This window comes from Hakea prostrata, chromosome 4 (genome assembly GCF_041222555.1).
Source record: "Hakea prostrata isolate BN-2017 chromosome 4, UWA_Hpros_2, whole genome shotgun sequence".
Lineage (NCBI taxonomy): Eukaryota > Viridiplantae > Streptophyta > Magnoliopsida > Proteales > Proteaceae > Hakea > Hakea prostrata.
The window spans coordinates 10,323,987-10,341,660 of record NC_142603.1 but is presented as its reverse complement, the minus strand read 5'-3'; the positions used below and the strand labels follow the sequence as shown (position 1 = coordinate 10,341,660).

The following is a 17,674-nucleotide window of genomic DNA, read 5'->3' as shown; positions in this document are numbered from 1 at the left end:
CTTTGTCTTCTTTTGTAGAATACATAGATTCCTTTTGTGACAATCACCAATGATCTTCAATTTCTTGATTCCCACACTTCACCTTTCAACCCTTTTTTTTTTTTTGGTAAAAGTAAAACCTCTCATATCAAGACTTTATCAACATCATTTTGGAACTGCCAGATTCAGATCTTGGAATTGGAGAGAACTCTAAGTTCCCATTAACGATGGCTTCATTTTATAGCATAACCAGTAGAAATCACCTTGTGAGTTGTGACTCTAGAATGTTTTTGACACTTGTGAGGTGACTCAGATCATGATAAAGAGACAAATCCGCTCTTAGGAGCTGCTGCGTTTATTTCCATGCATGGAAGGTTCTACACTTCTACTTCAATTAATTTGTTAAGTGAAAAGACTAAGCTGACGTGGTGCATGTTGACTGCAGTCAATTCCAATTCATCTTTTTTAAAATCTGGTTTCACTTTCTTCATTTCCCCTGTACGGAAACATCATGATGATCTTCACCATGGAGATTAACCATGGAAAAGTATTTTCTGCTATGAACCTCTCTTTGTTGTATAAACAGTAATGTATTAATATACTAAATTATTGAAGATTTTTTTAATTTAAAATTTAGCTTTTAATTTTAGTTTTTTCTTTAGTATAAAACTGTTGATTTTTTTTTCTTCTATCAACCATAGATTTTAACCGTTTCAATGGATGGCTGATTGAGGCTATGACACTAATCTTGATCACTAGGAAACTTTTTCGCAAGACAACTAATTGAAAAATGTTTTTTGTTAGTTTTTTCTTTCAAGTACGGAAGCATAGAAGGACATAGGTTGTCAATATTTTTTTCAAGTACGGAAGCATAGAAGGACATAGGTTGTCAATATCTTTAAATAGTTTTGAATAAGTTACGAGAAGAAAATTTTTAATCCATATAGTTGAATTCTTGACAAATGTTCAATTTTAGATAGAGATCTTATTTTTTAAAATAAATTATCGTAAATAAAACTTAACACTAGTAATTAACATTTTTAAAAAGAAGAGATTTTGTTATGAGATTACACATGTATTAACAATCCAACTATGTGAGTTAAATTTTTTTTCCTTTTCATATAAGTAAATGATTCAAGATTATCACCCCTCATAAATAACAAGAAAAATTAAAGGAACAAAGCAACTAAAATGAAAATGATTATTTCCTTTCCATTTTTTTGAATGTTGGTTTCCTTTGTTGAAGAAAGTTAAGAGATATAGTTTTGATCTTATCATCCTAAAGATTAGCTTTCCTCCAATAAATTTTTGTTTTCACATTCCAACAAATTCTTAATTTCCTTTTTATAGTTTTAATTTTTACAGTAAAACATCATCTGTTGTGCACAAGTCTCTGCTGTGCACAACAATGTACATATATACCAAAAGATTGGCTGAGAAAATAAAGTAAATACAAGACTATTGAGGATTTTAAAATTTTAAAATTAAACTTTTAATCTCAACTAATTATTTGGTACAAAAATGCAATGCTGTACACAAAAAAGAGGATGTGCACAACAGAGGAATTTTTTTCTAATTTTACCAGTATCCCTACTGTTTTGGATCAATTATCTCCTAAATTGAGAACTGAGTCTAATCTTTCCATATCTGTTTTAAGTGGAGAATTGGTCTACTCTCTTTGAATCTGGTAAGATTGGTGTCAATCGTATTGGTTGGAGTGGCATTCTTATCCGACACTCTGGGAGAGTCCTCTAAAATGATTTGGCCTTTCAATGAGTCAGTCAAATCTTTTCCTTTATATTCCTCTCAGAAAGATTGAACAACATGTTTGAGCTTTCCTTGGAAATTCGAAGGAGGTGCGACTAGAGTGCGACTAGAGAGTTTCTAAGAGGCAAAGAAGCGTGTGAAGAACACAGGAAGGAGAAAAAAGCGGTGTGTGAGGGATTCAAGTGGGAATACACAGAATGAAACCAAATATGGAAGTTGCAGAGATTCATGAAGGTGGGGAGAAGATTAAGCTAAACAAGTATGCACTATCTTGTGCAATAGTGGCTTCATTGATCAACGCTATATTTGGTTATGGTGGGTTCTCTCTCTTGCTCTCTCATATAAATAATAATGACAATTTTTAAACACTGTTGCAGGTTTCTTCTTTTTAGATACATACATCTTCCAGATTTCCTACTTTTTTTATTAGAACACGATGGTACCAAAAATAAGAGACTAGATGAAATTTTCTTCTAATGGTACTTTTCCCTGATGCTTTTGAGAAAAATTGAGCAACTGATAGGGGATTGCTTTTTAAATCTAGATTCTGAAAATTGAGTTATTAGTATAAACAAGAAAGGTTCTATCTTACTCTACCTTAAATATCTATCTCCCTTGCTTTGTCTTTCTTCTTCTTCTTATTCTTGTTGTTCTTCATTGCTCGAAGGGATGAATTTTAACAATTTATTGCTGGTGCAACAGACACTGGTGTTTTGAGCGGAGCCAATCTCTTCATAAAAGATGATCTGAAACTCAATGACGATCAAATTCAAATACTTGGTGGAACCCTAAATCTATGTGCTCTATTGGGTTCCGCCTTGTCAGGGAGAACCTCTGATATAATCGGTCGACGAAAGACAATCGTGGTGTCGTCTTTGATCTTCTTGGTCGGTGCAATCCTGATGGGTTACTCTCCTAACTTCGTAGTCTTGATGGTCGGACGTTGCATTGCCGGAGTTGGCGTCGGTTTCTCTCTCATGATTGCACCGGTCTACTCGACGGAGATTTCTTCATCTACCCACAGAGGAGCCCTTTCTTCTCTCCCTGAGCTGTGCATCAGCTTTGGAATCTTATTAGGTTACATATCCAATTATGCCTTTGCGAAATTGCCATTGAAGCTTGGTTGGCGTTTGATGTTTGGTGTTGCAGCCATTCCTTCAATTGCTTTATCTTTTGCAATCCTTCAGATGCCAGAATCTCCAAGGTGGCTGGCATTGCAAGGTCGTCTCAAGGAGGCTCAGAATGTTTTAAGGTTGGTCTGTGATACTAAAGAAGAGGCAGAATCTAGGTTTCGCGATCTCAAAATAGCTGCGGGGGTAGATGAGAACTGTACGGATGACGTAGTAATTCCGGCGAAGAACACAGCTTCCGGTGCCGGGGTTTGGAAAGAGCTCTTCATTAGGCCAACACCAACTGTTCGTCGGATAATGCTAGCTGCATGGGGAATCCATTTCTTTCAGCACCTTACTGGTATAGAAGCTGTGGTCTTGTATAGTCCAAGAATCTTCAAGAAAGCTGGGGTTATGGACAAGCATAAGCTCTTGCTTGCAACCGTTGGTGTTGGAATCACCAAGGTACTCTTCATCTTGGTTGCCACCTTCAAGCTTGATAAATTTGGAAGAAGAACTCTTATGATGACTAGTGCTGCAGGTGCAACTGCTGCATTAACAGTACTAGGGATTTGCTTGACAGTAGTTGGGCACTCTACAAAGCAGCTCTTTTGGGCTCTCTGCCTTAGCATTATTTCCACATATACATATGTGGCTTTCTTCTCCATTGGACTTTCTACAGTTACATGGGTTTACACTGCAGAGATATGGCCCTTGAGGCTTAGGGCACAAGGAGCTAGTGTTGGAGTGGCCGTTAATAGAGCTATGAATGCTACTATTTCTATGACTTTCATATCAATCTATGAAGCTATTACCATTGGTGGTGCTTTCTTTATGTTTGCTGGGTTTGCAGCAATAGCCGGAGTGTTCTTTTACTTCTTTATGCCTGAAACTAAGGGATTGGCTCTGGAAGAGATTGAGTTGTTATTTACCCCTAAAGGTTGTAAAACTGAGAAACAAAGAACAGCAGAAGCTAATGCCTCGTAGAAAAGCTTAGAAAGTGATTGACAAGTTATTCACCTCGGCGGGCTTTAGAGTTCATAAGAAATAAGGAGTTTGATATGTAAATTTGCTTAGTGTTGATAGTATATTTTTGTCTTATTATTATTTTACTTTTGTTGTGTATAAATCAATTTAACTTATGGTTTTTTCTTTCTAAATGATCCTCCACATGTTATAATTACATTGAAAAGTATATCCCAGGCACAGTAGAATTCCGCTAGATTAAGTTGGCAAGGACGTTTTGGTCCAATCAAGTTACTCTCTCTCCTCCCTATTTCAATTATCATAGTCTACCAATTTTTTTTTCTTTCATAACATAAATATTTTTTGTGTTTTATATACATTTCTTATGCCATTATAATTTACTTGATAGTTTTAATTTTAGAAGTAATAAAATTGTGAATGGTCGAAGGACAAAAACTCGCTCGCTTATAATCGGGTTGTGTTAGGTGTGTAAAAACCTTCATTGAATTTGAATCTAACTAAAGATTTAGGGAGACCTCAAGTCTTATCCATTTTATTTACCACACTCAATCCGTTGAAGGAAAAATACATTTATCCTCGACCTTAGACACTTATTTAGGTGATATCCTCCCAAAGTATAAATATTTTCAATGGTATAAATATGGGGCATGACCTGAATGCTACGTGTAATACTTAATTTGTGATGTGTAACATTTTATGGGCTCAATGAGATGATTTTTTCTTTTAAAATTCAAGCACATTAGAAGAAAATCAAATGCTTAAAAAGGTTGCACCCAAAATATATAGAAAAAATAACAAATTTCTGTTCAAATTGACTTAAGATTTTATGGAAAGATTAACAAATTTCTGTTCAAATTGTCTTTGTAAATCTTTACTTAATTTCCTTTTTAAAACCAGCATATCGGTCACAAAAAACAGTAAATTTGCATATTAAAGAATAATATTTACAAATATTTGATTTCTTGCAACCATTTTATTTTCCTTTAATGATGGAGATAGAGTTGGCAGCATTTGAATTTGGTGTGTGGAACTAGGGATAAGGCACACGACTCACTAATGACAAGGCTGATAACCTCTTTAAACATTTCCTTTAATGCCATTCTTATGAGTGATGAAGATATAATTTGCCCAAATTAAGAGATTTCTTACGAGGAAGAGGAAAGTTTTAATCTTATCCTTGACAAGAGTGGAGTTTAAACTGACAAAAGTATGATGTATATGAGTATATCTCCTACTTTGCTTCGTTCAATCGTTCCTATCCATTAGTTCTTCCTTCCATATTCCAACAATATTTCTTTTATTTCTCCCTATTTTTGGGTAAAGATTCCTCTAATTTGTTCTATAATTAGCTAAGTTTACTCGTTAATGATATGAGTAGGCAACGAGTTGATTGGGTTCTGATCCCATGTTTTGGAAGTGACTTCTAAAATGGAAGGATCTTTTGTCAAGTTGAAATTTCTTCCTTTTTAAATTAAACATCACACAAGGATTAAACCACAGTAATGAGTGATGTAGTCAATAGATTCAATATTAAAAGACAATGCAAATGCCAATGCAGAGCTGTTCTAGTGGTGAAACCAAGTTTTCTTAGTGAAGAGGTTGTGGGTTCGACTTTTGCTGAGGCATATTATTATTCCAATCCCCTGGCTTAAGCCCCTTTGTACAAAAAAAAAAAAGCGCAAATGATGATCTTCAATATTAATCTTAAATGATAATACAAGAAAATAGAAAAAACTTGAATATTCTATTAACCGAAGGTGGAGACTCATTCAATCCTAGAAGATTCATTCAACTTTTTAACGCTATATTTGCCTAGGGTGGGCTCTCAGTCATACTCACACCCACAATGAGATAGCCGAACTGATCGCTTATCCCAGAAAGAAAAAAAAAAAAATTGAAAAAGAAGAAGATAGAAGAACTGATTTTTGTAAATATACTTTTCCTTCTTTTTCCTAGAACAAGATTGCAAGGGTGGACTGAACTCATCTATATTTCATATTGATGATATTTTACTCCATGGAAACACTTGCATTGGATTTGTTGCACTGCTTTTCTTCATTAGGTGATATGATTTTACAAATTTTATAAGATTTTGTATCTGGTTTTCATCATATGGACAAGATGTTTAATACCATAAATACCTCACACAATTCTGTACGTATATTCCCCTCTCTTATTGGATAGTTCTTATTTATATAAATAGGATTAGAAAATTCTTATCCCTATATTATATATTTCATCGAAGTTACAAACATGTTAGGAAAAGATTTTTACCTATGGGTCTCTTTAGTGGACCATAAACTAATGTTAGATTCTCTTAATGTGATATATTATATGAGCATCCCACACAGACTAACACTGTTAGCCACACCATTAAGTATATTCAAATTTCAAATGTGAAGGGACCAAAGTGGAGTCCGGATGATCTTCCCCGATGGAGAGCAGAGAGTGCTCCTCGGGTAACTTTGACCACAAATTACAAAGGGGCCCACAAGATTAGACTGATGGGGTTTATTTTTTTTAAATGTTTTATTATTTTTTTGATTGTGGGCCCCACACAATTTGTGGTTATAATGCATCACGTTAAGGAAGATCATCCACACTCACCAACGTACCACTTAGGTTATTTAAAAATTGTGTTAATGTATGGTTTTAAGAAGAGGAAATTTGTCGTTAATATATATATATATATATATATATAATAAAAAAAAAAAAAAAAAAAAAAAAATATAAAAAAAAAAAAAATAAATATATATATATATATATATATATATATATATATATATATATATATATATATATATATATATATATATATATAGTGTAAAAAGATATATATATTAGGAAAAGCATTTAAATTAAAAGGCACAAGGGTATTTTAGGGTCTTCGAATAATATTACTTTAGGGTAGTTTAAGGTCTTAACTACCAAGGTAATCAATGGTATTTTTGGATTTTAACAATAATATTTATTGAAGGTAACCCAAAATTTTAACTACGAGGGTAAGTTAGGGTTTACAAAAAAAATTTAATAATAAAAATACAACTTAACAAAAAAAATTAATAGAAAGGAGATATTTGTTAACTTTGCTAGGTAAGAAAGGAAGTAAGTAATATTATCCAACTAAGAGTAGGTCTAAGTGTCATTTAATTAAAGTAAGAGGAAATGATAAGTGATATCTACCTTATATTTTCAAAAGAAGATAAATCACTATTAGATAGATTAAACATGTATAAATCTACAATATATACTTGATGTATGTGAATGGGAGAAGAAATGGATTGAAAATCTACATCAATATTATTCCAATATAACTTACATGATAAAAATAATCCAATTTTGGGGTCAATTGAACTTGGGAGAATTTAGGTTTCTCTAAAGGGTATCAACCCTAACTTTGTAATTAACAACAGCAGAGGAAATTGAGAAGTAACAACAGCAAAAATTAAAGGAATAAGAGGGATAACTTTAGTGAAATAACAAGCAAGCCCCCAGCAAAGTTGGTCCCGAACCCTCCTGTCTCAGCTTAGAATTGTTCTTTGCCAGTGAAGGTCTGACCAAATTGCCAATTTGATGGGACTAAATCTGGGAAAGTAAGAGTCTTTCCATCTTCAGTTGTGATCTTGAAGGAGAGAGACTGACCAGTGAGATCAGCATTAGATTGCCAATTAGAACCCCAGTTCCTTGACATCTTACTCCAACCTGTTTGGGAACCTTTGATCCATGCAGCCTTTATTGCTCCTCTCCCACCCACATTATGCATCAACACCAGTTCAAAGTACTTCTTTCCATTGATGGTGAACTTGACTCCACCATGTTTCTTGCAAGGAACCCTGCAACAAATTAAGAACATGTTTATGTTATGTTAAGTCTAAAACATTTGAAATTGAGGCATGGAAGAAAAGCAAGCAATTACCTTTGGTAGAGAACAGGTATAATCCCTCCTTTGTAGATTCCAATCTTCTCCCATGCTGGTTGAGACATGTCAAAATGCTTCAATGGAGGATTGCACCAGCCACCATTGTTGCTTGCCTTATTATAATCTGGTGGGCAGTAATTGGTGGCAGTGACAATCACAGATGCACCCTTTCTGCACCATTGGGTGTCTGATTCATAGTCGCATTTGATCTCGAAGCACTGCCCACAAGAGGCACCATCCTTGAACAAGGCAGTACTTAAAGCTGCATTCATCGATCCATACCCTGTTGAGTATAGATCACCATAGCCACAAGAACCACCTGCATTCTATAAATTAAAAATCAGAAACCATATTTGTTCACAGAGCTCCAAAGGGGAAGAAGGAAGAACTAAGAAAGAGAAGAAGCAATAGCAATACCCATTGTTCCAGAGGCATTGGTGCCGCCATAGAAGGTGGCATGCCCTTTGCTCCAACCAGAAGAACTCCTAGTTCGATGGATTCCATAGAAGACACCAAACAAAATAGAGAACAAAAGAAGTAACAAGATAAACAACACAAGAACTATCTTCTTCATCTCCATTGATCTCCAGCTTGCACAACAATGTGAGGATGAAGAGGAAGCAAGAAAAGTCATTAGCGATTACTGAAGAGACCTGATGAGAATGAGGTTTGGGATTCTATTTACATTTAATGAAGCAGTTTCACTGTGTATATATAAAGAACAAACAATAATCTCTCTCTCTCTCTCTCTCTCTCTCTCTCTCAATAATAGAAGAGCTTCACACGTGATCACTGCAACCTGTAGGAACCACTTAGATTTTAAATTCTTTGATCAATTAATGTGATTCCTCTACTGCATCTCTCTGCAACTAGGAGCATTTATGGATCTCATTCACTTATTTCAACGTTCTCTTCCCTTCCCACCATGCCCACATGCAGTGCCCAAAGAGTACAGCCATGAATAGGAGGAAAGCTCTTGTGCAAGTTTATTTGTTTATTTATCTTTTTCTTATTTTTCTCAAATCTCAAATCGGACATCAATCTCAAAAGGTTAGTGGCAAACTTCAAGGTCGGTCGATCGTTCTAATTCATTTACAGACGATCTCATACTCACACACACCACCCTAAACCGACCAGCACCGATCTGATCACCTGCCTTCGCGGATAAGTTAATTCCTATCATGTTTGTCGAAAATAATTGGGAAAAGTACGATATTGAATGGATTGAAATTAGACATACTTAATTCATCTGAACTGATACAGGAAAGTCAACTTGTTCTTATTTTAAGCAATCTATCTTCACCCCAGGAAGAAAAGAGAAAAACCAATAAGCCCATACAACGTGTTTTGTTGCACATGATACCAATGGACTTTTCTCCGTCAACTAGGTTGCAGGAACCAGGCACAAGTTCCACCAATTTAAATCAGATTTCTGGAGCTTCTTTGGCTTCGCTCAAATTACATTTGGGTTTCTTTTCTTTGGTTGCAGGAATTGGTCAAGTACCTTGTTTTGTTTTGACCCGAATTCGTATACCCGATTTGGAAGACATATTCGTACTGCTATATTTTAGTGGGCAATTTGAATGACCTGTTTGCAGAGATCTATGGTAGAGGCAGAGGGTTTAGGCTGATAAGCCCAAGTCCGGAGCCCATTACTGATCTTAGTCTATAGAGGGGGTGCGGGGACGGAGCCCATGAGACTGTACAACCAGACCCGATGGGTTGACCCGTTTACCCAATTGGAGTCTATATATGTATCTTATGTTTGCCTACCACATTATTGAGAGATTTGAGATTTTTTATTAGGGTTTTGAGTAAGAGTTCTTGTAACACCATCTTTGGTGATTAGTTGTGAGATCTCCTCCCGTTCTTCTTCTATATAGTGAAAAAACTCTTCTTCTTTGCTGTGGACGTAACATACCACATCGGTGTGTGAACCACATTAAATCTTTGTATATTTTCACTTTTGTTTCTTTTTCAATTCGCTATTTTGTAGTGTTTGTTTTAACAGTTCTAGTATATCTTCCTCACCCCACCCAAAATTTTGCCCCCACTAATCGCTAGAGTCTAGATTTTCTGTCTCTCGACAAGGTGTCCGTCCAAACTATGATTTGGATTCGACACATGTAGCTACATCACTAACCATATCAGTGGAAGTTACTAGTGTCAATTAGTTGCACGACTGCAAGAGGGTTCTGAAAGTGCATGTTGTAGAGAACGACTTCAAACTATGGTCCTATAATATTTTATTTATGCAATGTAGTGATGATGTATCTTAGCCTTCTATGTTTGCCACATATAATTTTCTCTTTATTTCAAGAGAAGAAAATAGCTTCGTTGACTCCATCGCTTGGATGGCGCTATTAGTATTGCGTCTCATGATTTGACATGTCTCCGCTCCATGGTTTGGGAGTTTAATGTAACTCAGTCATGTGTTTCTCACAGTTTCTAATATATTTCATCTTTCTATGAAGAACATAAAGACCAACTGTGATTTAATCAAGCATTCTTCTATCAATTAATCGTTTTTTTTGTTACCATATTAATTGACTCTTCAGCAATAAGGATTTAATCTCCTTCCAAATTAAGCACTTATGCTTCTTCACCATCTGTGTAGCTCCCTCATTGTTAATGATACCCTGGTTGTTGTATCTTGAATGCCAATTTGTGCATTCAATTCTAAAGCATTATTAAGGATTTCTATGGTCTTAGGGAAATCTCCGTTGAAATACCTCAGCGTATTAATTACTACATAGTTTTTTTAACACTTAATCTGATTGTGAACAAGTGACCGAAAAAACTAAAATAAAAATAGCTAGAGAACGAGTAACTTTTGCTCATCTCTCTTTAATTCACAACAGAAAATAAAATAGTAGTAATTAGTCATTCAAAAGTAGTCGTTTGACTGATTCAGGCTGACAGAACAGACTAAACACGCTAAGATGCTATAGTTACATTGAAATAATAACTAGCAAAAAGGAAGTGGGGGTAATTAATGAAGGATCTATAATTATGCCATTAAAAAACAAATTTCATGACCAATCCAATTGTGGGGTCAATTAAAAACTGGAAAAATCTAGGTGATCTGGAGGGGGTGTTCACTGGTGTTCACTGATGAACATAAGAGGAAGCAACACTAAGTTAAAGAGATCAGAAGTAACAACAGCAAAGATAAAAGAGATGAAGCGGGCTGCTTTGGTAAAATTGCAAGCAAGCCTCTGCCAAAACCTATCCATTACTTTCTTAATGGTTTAAGCTTTGAATTGTACTTTGCTACTGAAGGTCTGACCAAATTGCCAGTTTGAGGGGACTAAATCTGGGAAGATTAGAGTTTTTCCATCTTCTGTAGTGACCTTGAAGGAGAGAGATTGACCACTGAGATAAGCATTGGACTGCCAATTAGATCCCCAGTTCCTCTGCATCACACTCCAACCTGTATTTGAACCTTTGATCCAAGCAGCCTTCACTGCTCCACTCCCTCCTACATTGTGTATCAACACCAGTTCAAAGTAGTTCTTTCCATTAATGGTGAACCTTACTCCTCCATGCTTCTTGCAAGGAACCCTGCACCAACAACCCAAAAAACATATAGAACCTCGACAAATAATGACAGTCTAAATCCTTTACCCGTCTAGATCTGTGTTCCTTTCACACTTCTCCATCATATATTAAGTGTGACACTTTGAATATTAACAAAATATATTAGAAGTTGGACTCCAGTAAACCCAATCCAAATGTGAATGTGAGAGGAGCACAGATCTCTGCCCTGATGGATGGAGTAAGACTTGACAAATGAGGCATAGAGGAGAAGCAAGTAATCACCTTTGGTAGAGAACAGGTATAATTCCTCCTTGGTAGATGCCAATCTTCTCCCAGGCAGGTTGAGACATGTCAAAATGCTTCAATGGAGGATTGCACCAGCCACTATTGCTATCATAATTTGGTGGGCAATAATTGGTAGCAGTGACAGTCACAGATCGACCCTTAACGCACCATCTGGGTTCTGATTTGTAGTCACATATGATCTTGAAGCACTGCCCACAAGAGGCACCATCATTGAACAACGAAGTACTTAAAGCGGTAGTCCTTGTGCCATACCCAGTTGAATATAAATTACCATAACCACAAGAACCTCCTGCAACCAACAGAAATCATATAACTTCACAGAGCTGCAAAGTGCAAAACTGATTTTAGAAAGAGGAAGAAAAGGCTAAGAAAGCAATACCCATTGTTCCGGAGGCATCACTGTCGCCGTAGAAGGTGGCATGGCCTTTGCTCCAACCAGAACTCATGAGGGCTTTAACTTGACAGATTTGATAGAAGAAACCCAACAAAATGAACCACGAAAGAATTTTTCTCGCCATCACCACTGTTCTCTAGCTTACATAACAATGTGAGTATGAAAAAACAGGAAGGAAGAAAAGGCCGTAGTGATAACTGAGAAGGAACAGAAATGTGAATAACATTAAAGCATGGAGGTGCTTCTTCTCCATATATAAACAGAAAAGAATCTTTCTGAAACAACAATCTTTATCTCACATGTGATCACTGCAACCCATAGAAATCGCTTACAGCTTTTTGATTCGTTGATCAATTAATGTGATTTTCTCATGTGATGCATATCTCTGAAACTAGGAGGATTCATGGATCTCATTCAATTATTCCCACGTTCTCTTCCCTTCCCACCATGCCCACTTGCAATGCCCGAAGAGTAGAGCCATGAATAACATTTAATAGAAGAAAAAAACACTGTTTATGCAAGCTATTTCATTAGCCTTATTTTATGAGTACTTATCCTCTCCCATGATTGTGAGCACTCTATGCTCCCATGAGCACTCTATGCTCCCATGACGGCCGTCGGCGGATCACAAATTGCAAGGGACCCACAGGGTATGGTGATGGGAAATATTTTCTTAATTTTATACTTTTTCTATATTTGTGAACCCCATATATTTGTGGTTATAAAGTCACAGAAAGAACACAGAGTGCTCCTCTTATGAGTGATCATTGCACTCTAATTTTATATTTTCTACCCTCCATATACAAATCTCAAAAAAGATTCATTAATTTTTAATATCATAGAATCCCGAATTTCTAGGTTAGATCAATATTATGAAATGAACCATGTCGTACACTCCTGGATCAACCAAATTGAGCGGAACATGATTCATGTGGACAGCAATTGTACCATATTTTAAATGGATTGAAGATGGATATATATGTTATCTGATACTTTATCCCAAAAAAATCATATGATCTAATACAACTTGCATGGTATGCAATTTTTATTTATTTTTGGTCAGTTTAGCTATCAAACCGTACAAGGCGCTTGCATAACTACAGCAATTGCTTATGGCTGGAATCAAGTTGAAATCAGCCAATCAAGAGTTAGGATGATAAGTAGAGACTTATGCTTCCCTTACACCACTTTACCACACATTAGGAGATCCACTTTAGTGGGCCCACTTATAATGTATGGTGAACAAATATGAGGGGAGTTCAGCCTTCTACTTGTAAGGGTAGAGGATTCAGACTTATAGACCGGGGTGTGGTTTTGCATCAACGCCAATGGTGTCTTCTATAAAAGGGAGTGTGTGTGTGTGGTTTTTTTTTTTTTTTTTTTTTTGGGGGGGGGGATGTTTGTGTTAGAGAGCTCTTCCAATCAGACAAGAATCGTGAATTACACGTGGGGAATAGTCGAAACAATAGATGGATAAACGTGGGGAATAGCCGAAACAATAGATGGATAATTGTGTAATTGTGTCCTTACCTAACTTAGCAGTGCTAAGTCGTCACAATAAAAAAACTCCAGTAAATCCCAAGAAACCCCTAAATTGTGCTAATTAAGTTACATTAAAGTTTAGGATTCAAACTGAGCAGAAACAAACTCAAAATAGTTTTATGGAACCTAACTGGTCGCTTGAGGCGGTTGGTCAATTCAACTGACACTCAAGCGATAGTCAGCTTTTCTAGCAATTTTTTAAATCTGAAATTCAAACTTTTGATCATCCATCTTTGATGGATTTAGGGATGATCTCAAGTCTAAATCAAATATAGAGCACTATAGAAGAATCTTCAATAACAATAAAACAAAAAACAAAGCTTAACACAAATTTGAAAATAGAAGTCTCCTTCTGAGAGTAACTACCATTAAAATTGACATAAGATATATTATCCCGACAATCTGATCGGAAACAATAGAAATTATGATTCTTCATCTCCAATCAATTTCCAATAGAGATTTGAAAGAAAAATTACTCACTACAGAGAAGAAATTAATAGAATAAGAGAATCTAGTCAATAATTGAATCCCATCCACAATAAGATTTTCTCCAAGAATCCCACCCCATTCTATCATAGGCTCTTCTTAGGTCGATCTTCAAGGCCATCATCTTACCTTTTCCTTCTTCCTCTTTTTAACTTAATGGAAAGCCTCATGACCAATGAAAACATTATTAGAGACCAATCTTTTAGGTACAAAGGTTGACGGTTCTTCTTCGATGAGATATGGCAAAAAAGGGTTGATCTTTGTAGCTATCACCTTTGAGAGGATCTTACTCACCACACCACACAAACTAATGGGCTGATAATGATCAATCTCTTTAGGGCATGGGACTTTCGAAATGAGGTACACCAAGTTATTATTAATCTCTTGCGGGATGGTACCTATCAAGAAAGTGTTAGTAATAAAAGAATATATATCATCTTTCACCAATTCCCAGAATCTCTGGAAAAACAAAAGTAAGAAGCCAAGCGGAGCCATAGCAAATAAAGCTTCCTTTATCTCCTCCTCTCTAGGAAATGTACATAAGGCTAGATTGTCCTCCTTAGATACTACGGGAGCAACACAATCAAGTGTTTGAGTCAAGGGAGCGTCATCAATTTCTTGGGATGTGAAAAGCTCCCTATAATGATCTACAAACAGTTGATAAACCTTATATTCATCAAAGCACCATTCCCCATTACTCAGCTTTACTTTCAAAACCCATTATGGGATTTCCTCTGTAGTGTTGAAGCATGAAAGAACTGAGAATTATGGTCACCTCCTTGCAGCTATTCTAACCTCGATTTCTGCCTCCAAAAATCCTCCTCACATGCCAAAAGTACATCTAGCTCCCTAGATATCTCGACTTCTTGGTGTTGGGCGTACCCAAAGACATTCATGTCCTGGATGGCAGCTAATTGTCTCTTCAATGCATTGATAGATGTCTGTAGGTGCCCAAAAGTGTATCTCCATTCCAGTGTAACAACCTCTCCTTAAAAGTTGCAAGTTTGTTTAAGATTGGAAAAGCATTAGCTGAAGGGTTAGAGTTCCATCCCCTAGTGATCACCTATACATGTTTCGATTGTCGATGGACTAGTTGGTCTACCTACCCATTGCACTCCTTGTTGGGATCCAAAATTTAAAGTACAGGCCATGGGCCTTAAGCTAAAGACCTATGAAATAGGGGTCATGTGACCATGCCACAAGTCACAACAGAGTGGTGAGATTTCATGTCTAAAAGCATGCTCAGATCTAGGCCCAACTCAGGCTCAGGGGCCCACAAACAATTTTCGAACTTGTATGCTCATATTCTCTTAGCAATCTTTACCAATTTCTATTGTGACTCTAAATGGAGGTGCAGTGCAGAGACGTGAGCATTACGTACTCTAATAGACTTCTAATCAATTAAAACACAAAATTAGTCATTCGCTTACTCTTAGAGAAAAAAGAGGGTGCATGGGCCAAAGGAATCAATATACGATCCCAACCACTTTGACAAGATGACTCCTTAAGCAATAATCTTTCTTTTCCTCTCTCTTTCTCTCTCCCAATTCTTGGATCACTGAAAGAGACCGAAGAACCACTTTCATAGTTTTTAGCTAAAGATCTAGAAAAGCATTCACCAAAAACAAAAGCAAATTGCAAGTTGTGGTGATCATGGTCACTCATCTACTTCTTTGTAGGGTCTCTTAATTAGTTCACCCTTTCTGCCTTTTTCTTTAGGAACACGATTGTGTTGGGTTGGTAAGCACTACAAATGAATAACAAAGACAGGTCTCTAACTCTCAAGAACAGGACTTGGGTTGGGATTGGTGATTCAAGTCAGAAGAAAAGTAATTAATAGTCAAGAATCTCGGATACGTCAGCTGATACTACATTAGGATAAATGACACTTACCTCCCCTCTTACTTGGCCAAATAACATTTAGGCTCCATTAATTGTAATCTGATAATAACCCCCACCTACACCCCCCACTCAACCCACTCCCCACAACCCCTTATCATGAAAGTCATATCAAGTATCTGTATGATGGGTTCCACGCTGATCACCAACGTTACAAGGCACAAACGAGCACTGAGCCTCGATGATTAAAATTCCCTCCATACCGAGGGGGCCATGGCCCCCCGGATTTAAAATTAATAATCCTTCTATTTCACTTATATTAATTCTTCATAGTCTTCTCACATGTGAAATGTCACTATTGGCCCCCTCAATTTTGAGAATAATTTGAAAGGTAAATAAGGGTATAATTGTCATCCCTAGTTAAAAACTAACCCTCAATCCCTAATTATTCTCCCCTCTTCATCTTCCTATATTCTCCTCTTCTATAATCGTGGTTAAGAAAGAAAAAAAATCTTACTAGAAATTCAAAATGCCATTCCTAATTAGAAACTAACCCTCCTCAATCCCTATTATCCTCTCATTTCTCATCTCTTCTCTTTCTTTCTATTTATTCTCTTCCGTTTATTTTTTCCTATTTATTCTTCTTCAACTTTCTATAAGGAAAATTGGGAAAAATACAATAGTATCCTCAAAAGATATTCATTGTATAGATTTGTATTGTTATCTGTATGAGATTATAAGAACCAAAAAAATAGGATTGACTTTATGTAAATTTTTTTTTTTGGTATTGATACTTTAATTTACCTATATCTTGTTGAAAAAAATCATTATCATAATTTACCTAGGACACAAAAACGAATGCGGTGCGTGGTGCATGAGATCCTGCGATGATTAAAATTTCCCTCCATATCCTTCCACCAAGTCATACTCGTACGGTACAATGGTTAGATATATACTACATTTCAATTTATACTACATGATGAGAACATTGTAATATTCCTTCAAATGTCATGACAGAGACTGGACATTGATAAAGAAGATAAAAAGAAATAGAGTTGAAATCAAGTTTTAGATTTCCAACTCCATCTAAGACTGCAACTTCCAAGTCTTCCCCGCCTGAGTTGAAAAAGGAAAAAGTTGAACCATTTGAAACCTCAGAACTCAGAAGAGAGGAGCTTTTTAACAAGTGAAACAATCTCCTTATCAGTTTATCTCCATGCCTTGGCTTTTTCCAATTATTATGTGCATGTCAGGGCACTTGTCCTTAGTTTCTGGTGTTTAATAAGAAGACTCCAAAGAAGTGAAGATTTCAGATCTCTTAGAGATTCCCACGCGCGCGCTTCACTGGTTAACACTTAAAGTCGCTACTGATGAGCTCATGGCTGACCATAACCTCGCAATGACACCACACAAAGATCGACTGGGCCTTCTCCTTTGCCAAGTGATCTTCAACCCAAATAATTACCAGAGCCCGCCATGTGACCTGTGTGTAAGGGGTGGGTCTTGGTTTACTGGACAGCAGGAATCGATCACAGTTGTAGTCTGAGCTCAAAGCGAAGAAGAAGGCACCATATTGGAAGAAGATCATATCAGAGTTATGAAAACTCTTTATCTAAAATCTTAAGGCTAAAACCCAGGTCTCAAAAAATGACTATACAGAAAGAAGAATTTAAGATACATACACAGTTTTAGTTGGGTAAATGGGTTAGACTTATCAAGTCTTTATCAAATTATGTCAATGTGAATCAATCTTCAAAATTGAGTATAAGAATTTGAATCACACATAATAGTATAATTGACAAAAAC

At 36.2% G+C, this 17,674-nt stretch overlaps 3 protein-coding genes across 3 annotated transcripts; 1 reads left to right on the top strand and 2 right to left on the bottom strand.

The window, feature by feature from the left end:
• The first annotated feature begins 1,955 nt into the window (after positions 1-1,955).
• On the top strand, positions 1,956-3,842 carry LOC149017774 (putative polyol transporter 6). Its single transcript, XM_089153810.1, has 2 exons — positions 1,956-2,061; positions 2,449-3,842. Exons 1-2 carry the CDS (start codon positions 1,956-1,958, stop codon positions 3,840-3,842), a joined length of 1,500 nt encoding a protein of 499 aa, XP_089009936.1.
• Positions 3,843-7,074: 3,232 nt separating this feature from the next.
• LOC149017773 (expansin-A11-like) lies at positions 7,075-8,428 on the bottom strand. Its single transcript, XM_089154223.1, has 3 exons — positions 8,179-8,428; positions 7,759-8,080; positions 7,075-7,675 (listed from the first exon to the last, which is right to left on the bottom strand). Exons 1-3 carry the CDS (start codon positions 8,393-8,395, stop codon positions 7,369-7,371), a joined length of 846 nt encoding a protein of 281 aa, XP_089010349.1. The 5' UTR covers positions 8,396-8,428; the 3' UTR covers positions 7,075-7,368.
• A 2,423-nt stretch (positions 8,429-10,851) lies between these two features.
• Positions 10,852-12,441, bottom strand: LOC149017772 (expansin-A11-like). The gene is made up of 3 exons (XM_089154222.1): positions 11,987-12,441; positions 11,584-11,896; positions 10,852-11,325 (listed from the first exon to the last, which is right to left on the bottom strand). The coding sequence occupies exons 1-3, from the start codon at positions 12,123-12,125 to the stop codon at positions 11,013-11,015; spliced, it is 765 nt and encodes a 254-aa protein (XP_089010348.1). The 5' UTR covers positions 12,126-12,441; the 3' UTR covers positions 10,852-11,012.
• Positions 12,442-17,674: the final 5,233 nt, after the last annotated feature.